The 20,827-nt window shown below is 40.9% G+C and overlaps 1 protein-coding gene across 7 annotated transcripts in view; it reads right to left on the reverse strand.

The window, feature by feature from the left end:
* Positions 1-4,980: 4,980 nt before the first annotated feature.
* The window catches only part of FAT3 (FAT atypical cadherin 3), a 423,806-nt gene continuing 407,959 nt past the window's right edge, over positions 4,981-20,827 (reverse strand). For 3 of the 7 annotated variants that reach the window (XM_074917394.1, XM_074917386.1, XM_074917368.1), the window contains 3 exons: positions 18,704-18,763; positions 16,156-16,191; positions 7,931-15,532 (listed from right to left, as the gene is read on the reverse strand). In XM_074917394.1, coding sequence (XP_074773495.1) covers positions 14,913-15,532; positions 16,156-16,191; positions 18,704-18,763 — 716 coding nt within the window. In that variant the 3' untranslated portion in view covers positions 7,931-14,912. Of the gene's footprint in view, positions 7,237-7,930; positions 15,533-16,155; positions 16,192-18,703; positions 18,764-20,827 lie in introns of those variants that run through there. The other 4 variants (XM_074917414.1, XM_074917403.1, XM_074917377.1 and 1 more) reach the window with 3 other exon arrangements.

A 20,827-nucleotide genomic window follows, 5' to 3' on the forward strand; every position in this document is an offset into this window, starting at 1 on the left:
TTCAGTCCTATACAAAACTCAGTAACTGTCTTCTGCTGTTGAGGCCCGTAAGACTGTGGCAGTATCTCTGAGCGCTTACACAGCAGTTAGCACAATAGTTCTGTGGGGTGCAGCAGGAACACCCAACACAACGGTTTTCCCTATAACAAATCTCAAGATGTCATTGTCATATCATTGCAACACATACCCTGAGGACTAGCTGAAAGTCCCAATGTTGTTGCCTTCTCTGCTGCCAAGAGTGCAGCCGTTATCCTTCCTCTTTTATCTGTGTATGGGAACATGCCAGATCCCTTTTTGCTATCTAAAACATTCAGAGTCCGAGCTTCTAGTGAGTGCTTTTGACGATTTGAAGTTTTTCTCTTTTGCTTACTTCCCGTAAGCAATGAGTAATTCTCCTCCGCCTGATAAACTCCATTGCCCGCTAAAATTAGTCTCCTGTGAAGAAAGCATGTCAAAGCAGTGATTTAATGTCAAAAACATCTCTGTCTCAAGAAAATAGAGCAAATAAGAGAGAGGGGGGAAAAAAAAGAAAAAGAAAAACCACTTCCTTGGCAATTTGGAGGAGAATTTGTTTCTTCCTACGGAGTGCGTGATGAGTAATTTCTTTGCAAATGTTAAATTTCCTCAGAAAGTGTTTTGGAGTAATATTGTTTTTCAATATTACTGCTTTCAATATTACTGTTTTCAATATTACAGTCCATATAATGAAACAACCCTGGATTAAAAATACGATTTAAGAAAGAAAAAAAGAGGCTGGTGAAGTAAGAAAGAAATATTTGCAGCTGATGAATTAGTGCTCATAAATCACATCCCTCTCCCTCAACAGTTACTAGCAAAGCTCAGCACTGTCGCAGCTCTCGTGCCCACCTGTACACCTTGGCTGAGCCAGGCAGGGGGGCTGAGAGGTGCTCACAAGGCAGACACAGGCCGAGGGGTTTCTCCAGGCAGAGGCCGCTCAGCACCAAAGGGAATTTTGTATCTTGCAGATTTTTCATTTCCTCTCTATGTGAATGAATATTTTTTTAATAATAGAAGAGATTAATTTTGACCACATTGACTGGCTTTCTGTTTACCATGGACCCAACAACTTTCCTGGGCATACTGTCAGTTTTGTAACCTTTACCTGAACTGCAGCTTATCTGAAGAGAGACAGATGGAGACTTGTTTAAGAACAGACAGATTTAAGATCAGAGTGATCTAAAGACAACCAGTGACAGACAATCAATTCAAGCTCTAAGTGAGTAATTTCTAGATGTTAATTCCCTGCCTTACTACAGATCTAGTCTGAAATAGATAAAATTTTGTTTCCATAGATTAATTTTCAAACATCTTTTGATTAATAAATAGAGCTCCAAAATTGTATTTTGTCACTCTAAACTTTGGAACTCAACTCTCAAATCAGTCTTGTAGCTTTTCTGAATGCTCTGAAGCTTCTCAACATCCCTTTTTGAACTGTATTTGAACGAGTCTTAGTAAAGCTGGAGATAGCATCTACCTACTCCCATTTGGTATTTCCAGTCTTGTGTAGCCAAAGATTGCTTCTCAGCTGTAGAACGAGCTCCTACCATCACACTTAAAGCACTTATTCAAATAATTTTCTACTACACTATTTCTGAGTTCAGTTTACTGAGACACAATACCAACTCGCAGTTCCTCCAACTTGTAGAGAAGATCTATCTATGTTCATTTGTCTGAGATCAATTACTCTGCTGGTGTTGAAAAAAAAATTATTCTTCTCAAATGGTTCTGGTTTGCTGTACTCTCCGTGCTGCTCTGTATAACCGTCTTGCTTTGAACTTATCCAGTAGGCAATTACCACATGGCCAGTTGTTTAGTCCCCTCCCACCCCTTCCCTGTGAAACAGGGGAGGGACATAAAAAAAAAGAAATTTGTAAGTGGAATAAAAAAAAATAGTAATAGTAACAAAACAACAATAACAACAGTAAGTCCAAATTGGGTAATATACAATGCAGCTTCTCACCGACCGGCACGCAGCCTGCCCCCAGCAGCATTCCCAACCACACCCGGAATCCCACTGTGCCAACCGGAAAAGGGAAACAGAAACGAGAGAGCACACGTCCCTTTATATACTGAGCATGACATCACATGATATGGAATACTCCAATCACCGATCTGGCCTCGGCCCTCTAGCTGTGCTCCCTCTCAGCCCACGGAAAATTAACTCTGTCCCGGCTGAAACCAGGACACCAACCAGCTTCCATAATTATTTACCATTCACATGATAGCTCTGTGTCATTGTACCATCTATTAATTATACAAGCAAAGACTTTTATACATTTCCATACCATTTTTATAAATGAGATTTAGCCAAGAAGTGAACCTGTCCATGATCTTCTGGAATGTGTCTACTGGATGATGACTCACGGCTGTTTCATTTACTAGTGTGATGTTTAAACTATTTAGACGAACTTCTGTAACTTTATTTTTTCTTCTAGTGCTAGTATTTTTTCACCCTGTTATGTCAGCCTTTGCAACCTCATTCAGCCTGAATGCTGGACATATCTGCCTTTCCATGGCAGATTGAGTCGGGACCTCAATCAAGTTGAGCTCCAGCTTTGACCACATTAGTTGTCATATACTCACTGAACTTTACAGTATACTAATATGTAGTAGGTGTATCTTCAAAACTTATACTAAGGAGAAACATGGTAACTCTAAAACACAGAGCAGGAAATGTCAGACTCTATGCTGCAGGGTTTGGAGCTCAGCCACAGAACTGGATGGACATGGCCATGGTCACTGATTTATGGTTGGATGAAAATTCTTGGCTGAGTTCATGTGAATTATGAAAATTGCAGAGACGAATGAAGCAAAGACAGGACTCTGGTCTTCTTAATTACCATGCATCTGCAACTGGAACCCAGCAGTACTGTTATTTAAACTGTGACTGTCATTCAATTCCCTTTCAAGTAAGAAATGAATAGGAGGAATGTGGGAAATAAACTTTTTCAAGAAGTTGGGGCTGAACCTGTTGCCTAAATGTGGACAACTGAACATGCAGTCTTCTAAGTCAAAGACATAGGTATGAGGCTGCCAAGGAGAAGTGTCAGCTGCAGGCGTTAAGACACATGAGATGATACACATGAGGAAACGCGTGGACATTAGGAAAAATTTTTCACCAAAAGAGTGGTCAGACAGTGGAATAGGCTGCCCAGGGAGGGGGGTGGGGTCACCATCCCTGGATGTGTTTAAGGGTCATTTAGATGAGATCTTGGGGGATATGGTGTAGGGGGGGACTTTGTAGAGTAGGGCTGATGGTTGGACTCGATGATCCCAAGGGTCTTTTCCAACCTGATTCTATGAAAGAAGTGCTCCATGACAGAGAGCTCCACCCCTCTGGTGGGACCGCAGCTGTGCACGACCCATGCTGGGGTATGGACACCCATGAGGAACTGCAGCCATGGGCCATTCACAGGAGGGCAGGGACATCCCTGAGGGTCTGCAACTTGCAAAAGAGCTGTTTCCCTAGGTTTTTGTTTAATTGGCTATATTTTTCTCTTCATTTTTACCTTGCTACCAGTATCAATAATCAAGTTGTTAACTAGTAATGAATTAGATCAAATAAAATTCCTTAAGCAGATACTGCTTTGCATACGACAGCTTCTTTAGTATCACCAGCTGGAGCAATGCAGGTCTCTGTGTCCTCTGGACTCTCATTTGGGAAGCACTGCCCCCACACCTAGCTGTGTGCAGCCCAAGGGAATAACCTGACAGGGAGACAGAGGCTGTATTACAGTAGTAAACCTTTCTTTGAAGAGGGTGACCAAACTGCAGCATCCAACAGTCCAGTTGGGCAGGCTTTCAGGTACTTTTAAAGGTGAATGATTACATTCTCCTCAACTTATTTCAGTTTGCTCTCACTCACAAGTCACTTTTTCATTAAATGGCTCAAATTTATCATGAATAATAATAATAATCCAAGGAATTAAACTAGCCTTACCTCTGGCCTAGGAAACTACTGTTCCATTTTCCAAAATGAGAGGGCTGCATAGCACAAAGAGTGGCACTTAGCAGTATTACAGTGTTGTATTTTCCTGCAAACTTGCAGCACTACTGTCCTCCTGGTACCTCTGGCTCTGGCTCTTCTGTGTTCTGAAGAAATCCTGTATCTCTGGGAGGGCAGGGTAAGCTCACATCCTCTTATCATACCAGAAGTCACCCATTTTAGCTAATAAGAGATGATTATGGAAATTATAAGGGATGGAAAGCAGCTCTTCATGTAAAGAAGTTATGCTTTCTCGGCTGCGTCCAGACTGCATGTTCTTTGACCTAGACTATTCACAGTTTAGGATAGTGTGCTGATTTAGGACCTCTTGATCCAGGATCTCCACTGCTTATCTGAATCGTCGCATCAGCTCTGTGAGAAGATAAGCAACCAACATCTTGCAATTACACTAGTTTAGGTTTGTGTAGACCCTTTACTCACAGGCGGAGGAAATCTGGCCCTTTTCCTGCTCTGGAAACATAAGATTCATGTAGTGAATGTCTGACCAGGAGCTATACTACTTGGTTCACAGCTGTAGGCCAGTGCAGAAAGCAACATTCCTAAACACTTCTAGGCTTTTAAGAGAGGGAGGAAAAAGTGGGTTTCTGGTCAATCTGGCAGCTTCACCAGGTACATTGATGTACAGCTTGAGTATTGCTGGTCACATCAGGCTGTGTATGGATGCATTCAACAGCAAACACTAAACCAGCATGTATTAGCAAAACTTCAAAATGGAAAGCAGGCCTTAATCAGAGCATTGCCTAACTTTTTTTTTTTTTTTTTTTTTCCCTTTCATAGAGTAATCGTTTTGGGGGTTGCTATAATTAGGACTATTAAAACTGAACAGTAAGTAGAGATAAGGTAAATTTTCCTGACAACCTAGTAAATAACATTTCTGTTTACAGTAATTTATGAAAGGCAAATACTGATACATGGCAATGGAGCAATTTCAGTAGAACAGAAAACAGATTTTATTTCCCATGACAGAAAGCACAGAAATAGAATCACAGAACAAAGTGTGTTGAGTCCCTTAAATTCTCCCCATATGTCATATATGACAGCCCCTGGCCCTCTTAATGGCTTTCTTCTGATCTCTCCAGTTTGCTAATCACTGTCTCATAGGAATAACTATACTTAAAACAATTACATGAAACAATAGTTCCTGATAGCAAATTATACACTGGAGGTGGAATCCATAGGATCCAAATAGAAATTCATGGCTGAGATTATCATCTGGAATCCTTAATGGTCACTAAAGAGAAATAATCTCTTCTCAGTTGGTGTCCTTCTCAAGTAGGTATTAACAATAGGTTAGACTTTGCATCCTAGATCTCTTCACTGAATATAAAGAAGCTAAGGATGACTGTCTCAGATGGAGGCACCACCACTGCAGATATCTGAGGGTAGCTGACAGGAATCCTCCCCCATGACTGCATTTTGGTCTTTGCTGGGAAGAAAACACGAGGCACACCGATTCGCACCGTAAGCCCTGCAGGCAGAAGCCACAGTTCTTCAGGTATTAATCTTTGACAATAAGGTGCACAGAAATTGTTAACCCTGCTTTGCTCTAAGTGGGATGGAGCTTGTCATGAACTTGGTCTCCTTGCAACCTTTCAATTCTCACCTAACTTTAAGTAGAATATTTAAGTTTCCCTAACATTTTCCAGGAGAAATCCTTTCTGCTTCTATTTAGGCAGTGATAATGCCCCAACTGCTACGTTACAAACATCCCATTCTCAGAGAGACCCAGTGAAGTTACCGAAGACAACAGGAGTGACCTAATGGACTTAACAAAATCAGCACATCACCTTTTATATGTATAAGGCTGAATTACTTGTGCTGCTTGAATCTTCACATCATTTCATAAAGATATGATCACCTTATAACATAGCGCTAACAGTAATTAATGCGTTTAATTTTCTATGTTATTTTAAATAAAACACTTAAAGTGACTTAAAAAAACCCCTCTCTTCACAGTTTCTCTTTTTTATTTGCCATATAAACGGCCTTGTAAACACTCCCACATAACTGCTCAGTAGGTTGCAGCAGGCAGCTGCTTTCTCTGTTTGGCCAGTTTACAGCAGCATTTTTCCCTTGAGAGCAATTCATGACATGTCTGAGCAGGCCAAGAACTAGCCAAGTGGGACAGCTGGAATTAGCTTCTGTGCAGCTGGTTCTTTGTACCTTCTTTTTTGCTAGGCGATAGCTTCAGAGTAGCTGTGTCCACAATGTGGTGGATTTACCCCTAGCTTTTAAAGTATGTCTTCTGCGGGAGGTGCCTGTGCCTGCCCATTGGCTCTAGTGGGAGCTCATGTTAGGTGTGCTGTAGAAAGTTATTCCAAACTTGCTGGAAGCTAAAAGTCATCTCAAACTGGCAGTGGACTTACAATTCATGTGCCTTTCCTGGCTTGCATTTGATCGTCCCTGGCCATACCTCACCAATAAGCAACATGGCAGTGGCCTTAGGGACACGGTAGTTTTTTTCCTGCCAGGGCTGGTCACCATGTCTTTATGTGTCTGGCTCACCGAGTCCTATAAGGAGCCCTACTGGTTGACCGCTCTTCCACCCCAGAACCAGGGGCATGAGGGTCTCATGTGCTGGAAGAAGTAAATTTAAGTAGTCTCTTGAAAGCCTAGGAAAGTAAGTTTAACTGGGGATATGAGGTAAATATATGTATAGAAAGATTTTTGGTACTGCTGGGAGAACATACATCTGAAAGAGTTAAACTAAGAGAGGAAGAACTTGACGTTCACCTGCTGTTACCTCTTCCTTGCCTCCTCTCCTATGATACCATGCATGTTTCTCTCTGTAGCCAGGAGCCCTTCCTTCAGCTGGCTGACGTGCCTTCTGGAAAACACTTTCCTCCTTGTGGTGTATGACTGCTGGCTGAGAAGGGATAGGGGTGTTCTAAATTGCTTTTGTTGAACTTGAGAGAAAGTCACAGTTATTTCACTGATTTTCTTCCCCATTGCATGTTAAGAGTGCGGGCAGGCAGGATGAGAATTGGAAGCAGCAAAGATGTTACCAGCAGGGAAAGGTCTTTCTTCGATCTGAAAATGGAGATACTCAGTCAGTTTGCATGTAGGGAGGACTGTTTCCTTCTCTTCATGTCCAGCTGATCAATTCCTAGGATACTGCAGGAGACCTCCAAGTTTTTCTGAAGTGCGGGAAATGCCACAGCCAGCCACCTAACTCTTGATTTTCACACTGCTTTGTACTACAGATGATTCTGTGAAATAAAGAAAAAGCTTCTGTGTGAAAAATTCCAGGTCTACTGAAATCACCGGAGCTGTCGTTTTAGTGTCTGATACTTTCCATTTCTTCACTTTAGATGTTTTGGATCGCAATGGTTTCTGCTGCCTGTGTGACTTTATGCACTGGCAGCACTCCAGAGTTATTGGGGGGAGGTGGCTTCCACCATGTTGGACTGGATATGCTTCAAGTTTACACAACCTGTTACTCTAACACATGGAAGGAAGAAATAGCTTATTTTTGGCCCAAGTGGTGGTGGTTCCATTTTGACAAGACACTTACGTGCCTTTTGACCTGTTTGCCATCTCGATTCTCATCTTTTCTGTCCCAAAAGAAATACTGTTGTCATTCCCTATCTCTAGCTTTGGACATTAAACAGAGGTAAGAATTTTACGTCATTTAGTCTTGAACGTTCTCCAAATGAGTACTTCCGTGTATGACATGCTCATCCGTGTATAACATATGCTCTGTTTCATCTCACTATAACAGTGAGCCTCACTGAACTGTTGTGCTATTTCTCCTGCCACAAATATTTCCCTGAGATTGTGTCAAAATTTACTGGGAAAGGTGGAAAAGAAAAAGAGCTCCTCTACAAGCAGGAAATATAGAAACAGAAAATTAAACAGAAAAACGGCTAAAGGAAGGGACTCATTCATTCTAGGAAAAAAGCTATTCTTGAGGGAAGAAAGACTTCTATGTTGTTTTAATTTTGCCTTTCCATGGCTTAAACTTCTGTTTCAAGAATGTTGAGAAGGGGTACTTGTGCCCTGGCTGGCGGGCTTGGTTGAAACACTGCTCTGAGTGCTACATGTTTTAATGGGATACTGTGCTGCAGGCAGCATCCCTCCTCCCCAGCAGCATGATGCATGCTCCTGTCTGCATCATGGCTCAGTGTTCAAAGAGCTCTGGAAGGAACATCTCTCCTTCTTCCCACATCACCGCTGGGCTAGTCATGCTTCAGTCTAGCCCAGCTGGGGCAGCCTGGGCTATGAAGTTGAACAGATGTGATGAAGGAGAAATAAACAGGGTATCCCTGAATGCAACCCCCTGAGCAGACTGAGTATTGATCCTAGCACATTTGTTGTTCCTAGCACTCTTCTGGGGCAGTGCTTACACACACAAGACTTCCCACTTGAATTTGTCCCAGCTGCTCCCAGGTGCCAGTGCCATGATGCTGGAGTATAGGGATGTCCATGGCAGGAGACAAATCTCCAAGCTGCACTGTGGAGCAGGCTGCTGTTTACAAACCTGTCCCTCTAACCCTACTAAGCTGCTAACACAGGATAGTTGGATTGTCCCCTGAAATTGTCTCAGTCAATGGAGCTCACGGTCTAGATGGCTACATGATGCCTTTTGCATCATTTCAGAATGTGGATTTAATTAGGCAACTGCCTTAGTGTACACACATCAGCTAAGCAACTCTTTGTCCAGAGAGCTCTGCAGTGCAAGTAGGGGCCCCTATGGAGGAGTTGCCATGTAATAATGAAACGAATAGGAAGAATCCAAAAAAGTAGCATTTTCTGCAATCCTGTACATAGAGAGGCAATGAAATGCTACATTCCTTGCAGAACTGATGTGTCTTATCTTATTCCCTCCTTTGAAAGTAGGAGAAAAATCAAGAAATAGTCAACACAGCTGGGCTTTTCTTTTTGTTTACTTGGAAAAACTTGTTTTAACCATCAACTTTAGCAAATTTTGGCAGTTACAAACCTGTACACTTTTTTTTTGTTGTTTTGTTTTTATAGCAAAAGAACACAAGACAATACTGCCAACAGCAATTATGAAGGAACAATTAGTTTTCGGATGAAGGACTATACCCACTTAAAAGTGATAAACCTTCCCTTTTGCATAAGGTTGAATTTCTTGTCATTGGAGAAATGACATCTCTTAACACCTACTTGAAATGGCATAAAAATCATATCTCTAGTTTTTTGTGCAAAACACATTCATTTAAAAAAAGTCAATAAAAAACATCTTCTTAAAAACAGAAAAAAGTTAAACAAAAAGAGTTGAACCCAAAGGAAAGTTACAGTACATTTTGAAATGAGTAAAAAGTTTTCAAATCTAAAAGGTTTTTTTTTTGTATTTTGCTGTTACCTTAAAAGTTTAAACCAACTTTGATGACTCTTTAGAATTATATCAAACAAACAAACAAACAAACAAAAAAAAATTAAAGCGACCTGATTGGCATCAAATATCTACAAAAGCCTGGTAATTTGAAACCATTATATACATTATTTTATAAACTTCTTTTTAAACACCAAAACATACATCTTTTACAAACCAGCCTGCTTGCAACAGGTAAAATTTACAAGACAATCTTTTCTGATACAGTGCTTTAAAGAGAACTGCTTTCACTCCTAAACATCTTTGTCACCTCCTGAAAAGCAGCAGTATGGGCTTGTTAAATTGTTAAATAATAGCGATTCAGGTATTCTTATGACAGAAGAATGCTACAGTTCTGAGGGCTCCAATCTCTTTCTGTAATACAGTTCAAGTGCACTCTTAACACTGGTAAAGATTACTTATGGCCTTTGTGTAATACGACACATTTGCAATTATTGCTTTTCATTATTACATAAAGAAATGAATTTAATTTCATTTCCTCCCCATCCGCCCATCCCTTGCATGATGCAACTAATTTACAAACTGAATGGCCCTTCTGATAATGGAGATGTTGAATGTCAAGTTTATGAAACACAGGCTAAAAGCCATGGATAATGGGCAATAGTCCAAATTTCTAAGGCTCAAATCACAGTTTGGTGTATTGAGAGGAATAGAGATGCAAACAGGCAAAAAGCACAGTTTTACTATATGGTAAATGACAGTAAACCATCAGAGAATGAACCTGAAGATGTAGCTCTCTTGTTGGAAACCTATGAAACATCTGTTATTACTCAGTAAATAGCTCCAAAAATATCAACAAACCACAGATATACTTTCACTACTGGTTTTAAATAGATGTGTCTCCCCATTATTAAGGATGCTACCTTTCCAAAGGAAGCTTAGCAGAACTGGTCCAGATCCCTCGCATGACCGCAATTATTATTGGCTATAAGGATACACTGTAGCATCCATTTAGCTTTTTCAAGCAGGAGCTCGATGAGGGGTAAAGTTTAACCATTTGTCCTGTCCAACCCACATTTCTCTTTCCAATGGAATTTATATTGAGCCAAGAGCAACAATTTTTATGTCATGTTCTCAAAGTTTACCACCTGCCTGGCTGCTGCCTCCCCATTAATCAGCATTTCAGTGGCATGCATTTTTTCACTGTGCTGCACCCACTCTGAGTTTCTGACTGGTGCCAATACATCAAGGCTAGCAATACTTCAGACTATACTAGAGAATTTAGAGAAGGGTAGAAAAAAATTCTGAGGAACAAAATTTAACTTTTCTGTGGGATATGCAGAGGGGAAGAGCCTGCTTGAGAGATGGAGCACAACTTTCTGATTTCAGGAAAACAGTGGAAGTGGGAAGCCTTTGACTCCTTTCAGTCTTTTACTGCAACTGTACATTAAAGAAACCCATTGGATAATTCAGGATCAAAGATGTCACCAAGCTTTAGGAAAATAGCTTGACTCCTGGAAATCACAGGACTGTAATGAATCACTGCATGGCAACATCCTCCTGGTTGCCTTCATAAGCTGTGTCCTATAGGAGGGCCCTATAGGAAAGCAACTTTATGGTGGTCTTCTAGTGAGGCTGTCCATTTGGCCCCATGGGAGGGAAGCAATTCTGCAGGTCCTTGGTGTCACCTTTGGCCCTTTGCCCTGCTATAAGATACTGGCTCAGCACAGCAATCACATCCAATGTCTATGGTTCTGTGTTTTTTGGGTTTTTTTTTAGGATGTTTATAATGCAAAGGCAAAATAATTATCATATTTAAGAAAGGTTCATAAACCTAATTCTTCCTTTTGCACAAGGCCACTTAATGTGGTATTGGCAGTATAAATTCTGTTGTCAGTCACTTTAAGGCTCTTTCCATCACCAGAGTTACCAAAAAGGCTGTCAATGTGCATGACATTCTCTACCTGATCAAAACACTGAGAACTCATACCCTTTTTCTCAGACTCATACACCCCTGGCCGTCAGTGATTTCTGACACAAGCATGTATTTGCATTTTAACAAGTTGATTATTTCTTTTGTTGTTTCTTTACAAAAAGCAAAGACTGTCTTGATACTGAGTTAAAATCCACTGATACTCAAAAGTACTTTATTAAGTCTATGAAACCTGTCCTACAGATGATTCCAAAAGAAAACACCGTGTAGTGGAGCCATCTACAGGAATGTTAATTGAAATACAGACACACAGATAAGCAGAGATGTGAGGGAACAGAACCAGGGATCTGGCAATGACAGCAGCAGCGATAAAAAAATCATCATATGGCAGAAAAAGAAATATATATTGGATGGAATAATATGAACTCTAATTCTTGTATTAGGTTATGGATGTCGTTATCTTTCAGGCTAGAAGACTGCAGCTTGTCCATGTGGAGCCATAATTAAAAATAAAATAAAATGGTTCGGATTAACAAGAGAGATGTTAATATGAAAATCTTACTCCCTAAGAAGTATTTCACCTTGAGATCTGCATTCGGGTCTTATAATTATCAAACAGAGCCAGAAGAAAACCAGAAAGGCCACAGAAGTACCAGTATTCACAGAGGGGCATCTGTTTAAAGACGGATTAAGCCTATTTGATTTGGAGAGGAGGAGATACTGAGGTATAGAAATCATGAGTGGGACAGAGAAGGCTGAATGGGTGATCCTTGGAACCTTCCCCACAGCACTTTAATAAGTAGGTGTTCAGTGAAATGAAATGGCAACAACATCAGAACAGAAAAAGTACTATACATTGTATTTATGTATATTTTACTAGTAAAACTCACTACCAACAAGATATTACTGAGGCAACAAGCTTTGTAAGAAACATTGATTTTTTTTTTTTTTTTGTATGGCAATTGCTAGGCTCCCATGGTGTTTTCCCTCGTGACACTTTTGATATGTCCCAGTAAAATTTTGATATCGGTATCTCAGGCTTACTCAAGAATTTTCACTACAGGAAACAGATGACAAATACACTTCATAACTAACCAGGGGCTTGAATAGAAATAATCTCATAATGGATAAAAATGTCTCACACCAAAACTAAGTAGGAGCAAACCTCATGTAAACTGCAGCCTGATGCTAAGAGAGCGTTACATTCTCAGGAAGCCATACCATTTTTAAAAGTGCAGCTAAATTTGCAGCTTTGTTTTTCAAACTCAAATGTTCCTACTCTTGAAGAGACATCAGTCTAATTGCAACTGTTTTCCTGCAACATAGACTTCATGAACAATGCAAGTCATCCACTATCTGTGCCTCTTGGTTTGCCAAACCATTTCATGGCTTACTGGCAAATCCCTCAGTTCCTTGCAATCGCGATACAAATTTCCATATTTTTTTTTTCTTCTTGAAAACACAGGGGTAGTAGCAGGGAAAAGGGGCTGAAACATACCATGAGCACATTCAGAATATATCACTGTTACAGAAGCATGTTTACTTTGAGAAGACCAAGGGACATTCATAAATTCAATGGACAGGAACTGTTTGCAGACAAGTACTTGATAATACTTGTATGTGCAGTACATTCTCTTCAGAAGTTCACTCAATTTATTCATGTACCTGTATAATGAGCTGTTTTCTCATGAAGAATTGCTGCATGATCCCAAAGAAAATATCTACACAAATCTTTCACAGCTATATGAGCTATTGGAGGGAAGCAGCAACATATTGTACCCACTTTGAGAATTTTAGAAATCCTGTTTTATTAAAAGTGTTACAAGCTGCAATTATTTAGATTACATTCTATAAATAATTTCTTTGTGTTGGGGGCAATTTCTGAATAAAAAAGTCCTGTATGTCAAGGAATAACCCACAATTTAATTTGTGGTGAAACTCAAATCAGTCAAGAACGTGCCCTGAAATACAATTGCTCAAACTATCCGGTTAAGATGTTTGACCAAGAGACAGGACGTGGAAAGCAGCAGAGGAAAGCTGTTAATGAATCTGTTCATCCACAACAACGATTTGTGTATTCAATAGCTTTTCAGAATGACTGAATTATGCCATGGAAGGAATGGAAAACCCCAGCATTAATGCAAACTGCAGACTCACATTCACTGTATAAGGTATATATATGCTGTAAAATGCAATGGTAAAAACATTTTCATAGCACTGAGCAACAGGTATGCATATTCTGCTTTAATACATTGAGTGAAAATCACATATTTCCATAATCCACTTAGCTGCTTAGGCCAAATCAGTGTTAAAGGCCATTTACTCCAATCAGGCTGAGGGAAGCATAAAAGCATACAGATGCCATGGTTTTCCTCACCCCACAACAATATTCTGAAGTCTGCAAACAACCTCTGGAAGTCCTCATCCTCTGAAATCACACATCCAGCTGAAAATCTAGGGCCAGATCATTGGCCGCAGCCCATCCGTGCAGTTCCACTGACTGAGTCAGTTTACAGCAGCTGAGGACTCATCCCGTAAACTCTAAGGATGGACATTTGCCAAATGACATTAAGCTAATGATTTGAGGTTACAGCAGCGTTATATGCAACTTAATTGCAACTCATTTTACTGCAATAATTGTAGCATGATGCCTGTTGTTAAAGAGGTGATCGCTCAAGGAAGGAATTTAAAAAAATTCAGTAGCGCTTTGTAGATAGTTAGGATTCCCGATGTTTTCAAATACATGTTCACATTCCATACAGAAGTCAAGAGAGGCTGTGCATACGCAGCTGGGGCAAAACTGGGCCACTACTGAGCCAAACTCTGACATTTCTAGTCCTCATGAGTGAAGTTATGCACACTCACCTGACATCAGGTCTTAAAAAATGGCAACCAAAGTAGGCCAGTTTGGAGTAAATATATGCTGTATATATTGCTCTATATGCACACCAAGTAGAATATAATGCTACGTAACAAACAAAAGCACAGATAAATATTTATGAACAAATGACTGGTCGCTTGTCTTTGACAGGTCAATTTGTAAATGCTGCTTTTTCAGCCATCTGACGTGTTGTACATAGCAGCCTCAGCGATCAATTGCTTTCGCTCGTTTGCTGACATAAAATTTCATGCAACAGTGCATCTTGGAATGATCCATACCAGTTCCTTAATACTGTGGGGAGATCATAACACTGTAACACTTTTAATAATACAATACCAAAAAAAGAAAAAGGGGAGAGAAAGAAATTCTTTAGCAATTATTATTTCTCCCTGCCTCAAAAGCTGAGTTTTACTCTTGGTAATAAATAGAAGGTACATACTCTCCAGATTGTCTGTAACAACTTTGTGATCTATAATACTTAACACAATTGGTCTCTTCGTGTCTGCACATACAGTATCATTTCTGAACAAGTTAATAGGGGGTTATATTGTATTTTTGCCTTGCCCAATATATATAGATACACCTCCAGCAAAATTTCTTCTCAATATTTATACTATTAATTGGACCAAATAACAACCAAAAAAAAAAAAAAAAAGAGGAGGAGGAAGAAGAAGAAGAAGAAAGAAGAAGAAGAAGAAGAAGAAGAAGAAGAAGAAGAAGAAGAAGAAGAAGAAGAAGAAGAAGAAGAAGAAGAAGGAGAAAAGAGCTTCCTTTACACTTGTGTCTGATGCTGGGTCTCCACAAATGGAATGTGAACATTTTCTAGGTTGAGTTCCTCCACACTTTCATAGTCACTCATGGCTACTTCGGAGTCATCAAAGCCGCAGCTGGCTGAGACGTCAGAGGAGGAGGCATCTAGAGAGTTGTGCAAGGATAAGGTCATCTTACCTGCACTAACGTTTTCTGTGTTCTGACTTGGGCCAACAGCGAAAGTACTAAATTCATTCCCAGTCTGAGACCCTGTGGTGTCCGTCTCATTGGGGAACTGGTGAGGAGGGAGGTATTGACTAGGGTGGAAGTGCGGCCGTCGCCTGCAATCGGGGCTGAGCGTACTTGCCATTGAGACTGGCTGCGAGGGTGGAAGGGTTTCATATTGGTCCGGATAATCCTCTGGAAGAGGAGGTGGTAACTGGTCCTGGCTTAAAAACTCCTCTTCGTGAGGGGGAGGATAGTCGCTGTCAATGTCGTAGCCACCAAGGTAGTAATCTGTTTCCAGCTCTCTGGTACTGCCGTGATGAGCTGAGCCTCCATCTGCCGTCTCAAAATTGGGCACTTCCTCAATGTCGGACAAGCGAGCACTTGGCATCCAGTCAGAGGTATCCCAATGATACGCTGCAGCGGGGAAGAAAACCACAGCACTCTGTTAGGATGGGGCTGCTAAAGAGAGCAAAGTGTCCTGCATGCACTTGCCTCTTAGTCCTCACAGCATGTTCAAATCACAGCATGCGCCACAGGCCATCGACACAGGTCAGCCATGCTCTGACCAGAGGGGTAGGGGAGAAGAATGAATTGAATTATAATGCTAATGCAACAAGCAAAGAAACAAAACATGGTCACTCTCATACATTTTGCTTTTTAGGATGCTACTGGGTTGTATTAGAAACTATGAGTCCAAGAAATCAAAATGACAAAAATCTCTGAATTAATGCTTTTCACAGCTAATTGAAAAAAATCTATAAATGCAGTCAGCATGCTTATGGTGTTACATCTAGTCTCCCCTTCCACCTCCAGTGACTTTGTTTCAAGAAAGAAAGTGTGCAAGCAAATAATCTGATTGACTGAACACTGGATCCTGAAATAAAAAAGGTGGCTGGCCATTCTCATGCAGCATTTGAACCGAACAGAATTCAAACAAAAGAGGACACATGAAACAGTTCAAGAAAAAAACAGATCAAGTCAGTGCACTGCCCACCCCAGCCCAGTCCAACAGGCAGAATGTGTCTCAGAAAAATCACCTCTGTTGTAGTTCTGTCCTTGATCCATAACAGACACTGTCAGATACAAAGTGAAAAGTAAAAACTGGTAACTTGGAGCTTGTTACCAGCATTGTATTACATGTGAAAATACAAAACACTGCATGCATATTTCTAAAATACAGCTGCCTTTGTGTCATTTTAACAGGATTTTTAATTGTTCTTTATTTTAGCGTACAAGATAAGCTTGCCCAGTCAAATGCAGACATACATAAAGAAATGATTATGTCGTGTACTATATTCCTTTTCTATCATATCTTAATTATTTACCCTCACTGAACAGATATGGAATTACATTAGAGCTGGAATTCTTAATACAAAAAGGGCTATCCACCATCTTTATGGTTTATAATTGCAAAGTACATGTCTCTCTCACTTGTTCACTTTGAAACAGAAAAATAAGAATCTACCATTCTCAGGGCCGGTTCAAACAAATCTGGGCCCACCTGGGCTCAGATACCATGGTGATGGGCACGGTATAAGAACCTGAATAGAATAGAATACAAAGCCATTTAATGGGGCTGTCAGCTACAATGCCCCGCAACCCCATACCCACCTCCCACCTGCACTGCCATGCTAGCCGGTGGGGAGGGAGGCATTCCAGTATGGAGAGGGTGCAGGGACGAGGAGAGAGCAAGGAAAGAGGTTTTTATGTAAGACAAGAGCAGGGAATAAGCTGCAGCATTTTCTAGATGAGATGCTCTTGTTCAGCCACGTGTTACTGGGCTTCATGCAAGAAGTCACTGGGCAAGGTCTCTGGACTGCATTGCTGGAGGAGGTCTGGCTGGATCTTTATGGCATTACAGTACTTATCCTCTGGAGCTCACAGAGGAAGATGGAGAAGACTATTCTCCAGGCCTCCATCTACTAACACCACTCCTGCCCTTGCTTACCACCATACGGTGCAGGTGGTGGTGGTGATTTCTTCGTTAGCCAGACAGCTTTCTACCTGCTCTGTGTTAGCCCAAGGTGAGGAGGGTTGGGGCTATAGCAGGTTTAGCAGCAGTGTCTGAACCGGCCCTAACCACTCTCGTCCTTCACTTCTCTCTTTTTTCTAAAGCGTATTTTGCTGTCTTTTGGTCAGTGTAATGACATCGCACCCGAGATGTGTCAGGTCCCTCTGAGTTGTGTGGTTTCAGGATCCAGGAGAACCTCACTCATCTGCTGACTTGCATAACCTCCCAACAACTCCCTGGGGAAGGAGCCCCATCCTCCTGCAGCTCTGTTGCAGAGCATGCAAGATTCTTAAGTCTCATATAAGGAATTGGGAAGTGGGCAAAGCATTTTCAGTGACAGCTTCTTGAAACTGCTGCCAGGCTGGCTTCTTTTGACCTGTAAAGCATGATGGGGAGCCACTGTGTTTGCTTAAGATTTTCTTTAGGAAAGAAAGGCCATTTACAGTGTCTGTGGTTTCTTTTCAAGGTTATTTTCTTATTTTTTGAGTGGGACTTCCTTTTTTAATTAACCGTGACTAGTTCATTTATTTGATAATGAGAAGAACGGCACTCTTACGCTTCAGGAAATCAGTAAATATACTATAGACAAATACTCGTGCCATCACTAGATTGGAGCAAAAGTGCTTTTCAAAATTACTGTGACACTGAGTCAAGAAAAAAACCAGTTGTTTCACAAAAATAATTTCCTTGATCATCCTTAAACATTATGCAAACTGGATTACCTGAAGTCTTCAAAAACTGTCTTAAATTTGCCAAAGACAGATGAAATTTTGGACTTGTGGATGACTTGAGTTTATGTTGAGTTGACATTTTCCCAAGGATAAATGTTGCATAAGTAAACAGAAGTAATGTTTATCTATGATACATCACATTTCCTCAGTGCTTTATGGAAGAGAAAAATAGTGATATTCCTGTTTTACAGGTAGGGAAACCACTTCACTTGTAACATGATGGGCCTGAGGTACCCAGGAGATCAGTGGCAGAGCTGAGTGTTAGGTTCTTGGACCCAACTGCCATGCTTTATTCAACGGGCACATCAACCTCAGGGGACAGGCAGTGAGGCTGCCTTGCTACACGGCATCCACAGAGTTGTGTCTACACATCTTCCGTTTGATAGTGTTACCTGGGAGACACCAGCCACCTGCCTATCACCACTTTGTTCCTCTCCATGTGGTCCTGTCAGAGTGCATAACCCAGTTCTACTGCAGCCTGGGATACTTTACAGCCTTCCTGTGTTTCCCGGTCTCTTCAGGCAAGAAAATCTCAATAATTTGGCTCCATTATCAACCTAATAATTTTTTCTGAAGGCAATGGGAATAAGCAAGCAAAAACACTGACTTGAACAGAAACAGGATGAAGGCCTTGACACCTTTTCTACCACTCGCAATTTCCCACAAATAGTGTGGTATATCCCTCTGGTGTTTTCATGTTTGCTGGTGAACATGCTGATCTACAAAACCCAATCTGTGCCACAGGTTTGCTGGTCAGTGTAGATTAGTGAGGTTCTGCTGGGATGTTTCACAATGAAAACAGGAAGCACTGTTGCATAACAAAAAAGAAAAAAATTTAAATACCTTCATTTTCTATAGTGTCAACTACATTGTTGACAAGCTGTATGACAGTCACTATGGAAGCTTGCAGGGGAGGGAAAGCAGAAAATAAAGGGAGGGGAAGGACAGCTTCAGGTTAGTATTTAAAACACACATCATATGTTACCACAATAAATTCTCCCAGACAGAACTGACATTGGTAAAAAAAAAAAAAAAAAAAAAAAGGCTGCTGACCAATGCATGATTTATGCAGTGGGTTGCAGGACATTTCATTTCAGATAATCCCATACATTTTCAGAGTGGTGATAAATTCCAAACCACCATTTCCAGAAAGGCATATGAGATGATGTGTATCACCTCATAAATTCAAGCAGACTGGCCAGCTGATTCCATTAAACAAAGCAGTATCTTGTCTACCTGACACTAATTTCAAATTCATTCTTGCTTAAAGGTCTCCAGAGACGGTGCCATGTGCTCCAATGGATTATTATCTTTTAGACCATCACACCATCTGAAACGGCGCTAAGCTCCATCTATTTCCTAAGAGTAATGTTTTACTTATGTACTGTTTGTGCTGTGCCAGGTAATACCTCTGGGATTTTAAGCAGTACAGCTATAATTATAAGGACACATTCAAGTAGGTTTGGTTCAAATTTTTGATCTGTGTTTGACAGAATATTTTCACAAATGCTTTGAGTGTTTTCTGCAGGTTTTTCGCCACAACATACTTTTCCCTTGAAATAATTAATGTAGATTGTGCAATTGTTTAACGTGGAGTCCAACAGGCCTACAATGTGTGCTCCTCTAGATGATCTACATTTTGGACCAATTAACACCCCTACCTTTAAGGACCTGAAATAAAACCCACCAAAACCAGAGGGAAAGCTCTGGTTCAGTGGGTACTGGATCCATCCCTTTTCTGTTGTCTTTAATGATGAGAAAACATTGCTTTGGAGCAGGCTAAAAGGGAGACCATAAATACTGGGCAAGACATACTTTTTTGTTTCACACAGCCAGTAGACTTAGAGGTCAAAGAAACATTGTTATCAGCAATGTATGTTGAGTATGTTGACATCTTTATTAAATTTTGAGCACGGGATCAAGGATCTCACCCAATTTCATCAGTCCTTCTGAAGCATTGGCAAAAAGAGCCTTGATAAAGCAAAGAAACCATGTTCTGTGTCAACATTGAGTTTATTTATGCCATCAACAGCACTGATAATTGTAAAAGGGTACAGTCGTGTTGGTTAATGCATAATAAACATTACGGGAAAATAAGTGACTCCATGTTAATTTGCTGCTACATGGCTGGAAAAAGAGATGGAGTGCAGCTGTAAACTCTAAGAGAACAACCAACAGTGAAAAGCAGAAGGCCAGTAAAGCCTTCATTGCAACTAAGGGTTGACTGGTGGGAGCAGAGCAGAGCATGTTCATGGAGGGAGGGAAACTTCTACCCCAGGCAGTTCAGTGCAAGGTAGCGCTCAGGGCTAACAACTGCTGTTCCAGTTCCTTGGACTTCCCAGTACAACAAACCATTAGCCTGCAGTGAAACAGTAACCTAAAAATACACTTTTGTCATGTCTCCTCTGCATTCAAAATAGCTTACCACGGAAACCTAGAACTTGCCTTTGAAGTGACTTCTCCAAGTATTATTGCTGAAAGTAGGCAACTTTTTTAAAAAAAATTGTGGCTAATAATTTTTGCTTTTTGATCACAAAAAATATTGCTAACTACTCTCAGCGAGACTGGGGGAGCTAAGCAATTTAAATGCAATAGAAATAAGGTGAAAAAAATAAAAGGTTCAAAATCACACCCCAAAAGGGTTTGCATGGTGAGACCCAGCAAGAGAAGGCTGCAAACACCATGGAGAGGGTGCATGGAGGCCACCTGCACCTGATAGACAGGGAAGAGCCTAGGGCTGTTCACAGCTTCAGCAGGATGCATCCCAGTGCCTCTCTGGTGCATCCCAGGTTTCCCCCATCGGAAGTGATTAACCAGTTTCACAAGTCAGTGTTGGCACAGTGATTTGTACACATGGCCAGCCATGTGAGCACCTGCAGCACTGCTCTTGGCTTTGGAGGAAGGAGTCTGGAGAAGGAGCAGCCTGTCCTGTGTCCCCAAAGAGTGTGGATGTTGAATTGCATTTGT

The sequence above is a fragment of the Athene noctua genome, chromosome 1 (genome assembly GCF_965140245.1).
Source record: "Athene noctua chromosome 1, bAthNoc1.hap1.1, whole genome shotgun sequence".
Taxonomy (NCBI): Eukaryota; Metazoa; Chordata; class Aves; order Strigiformes; family Strigidae; genus Athene; species Athene noctua.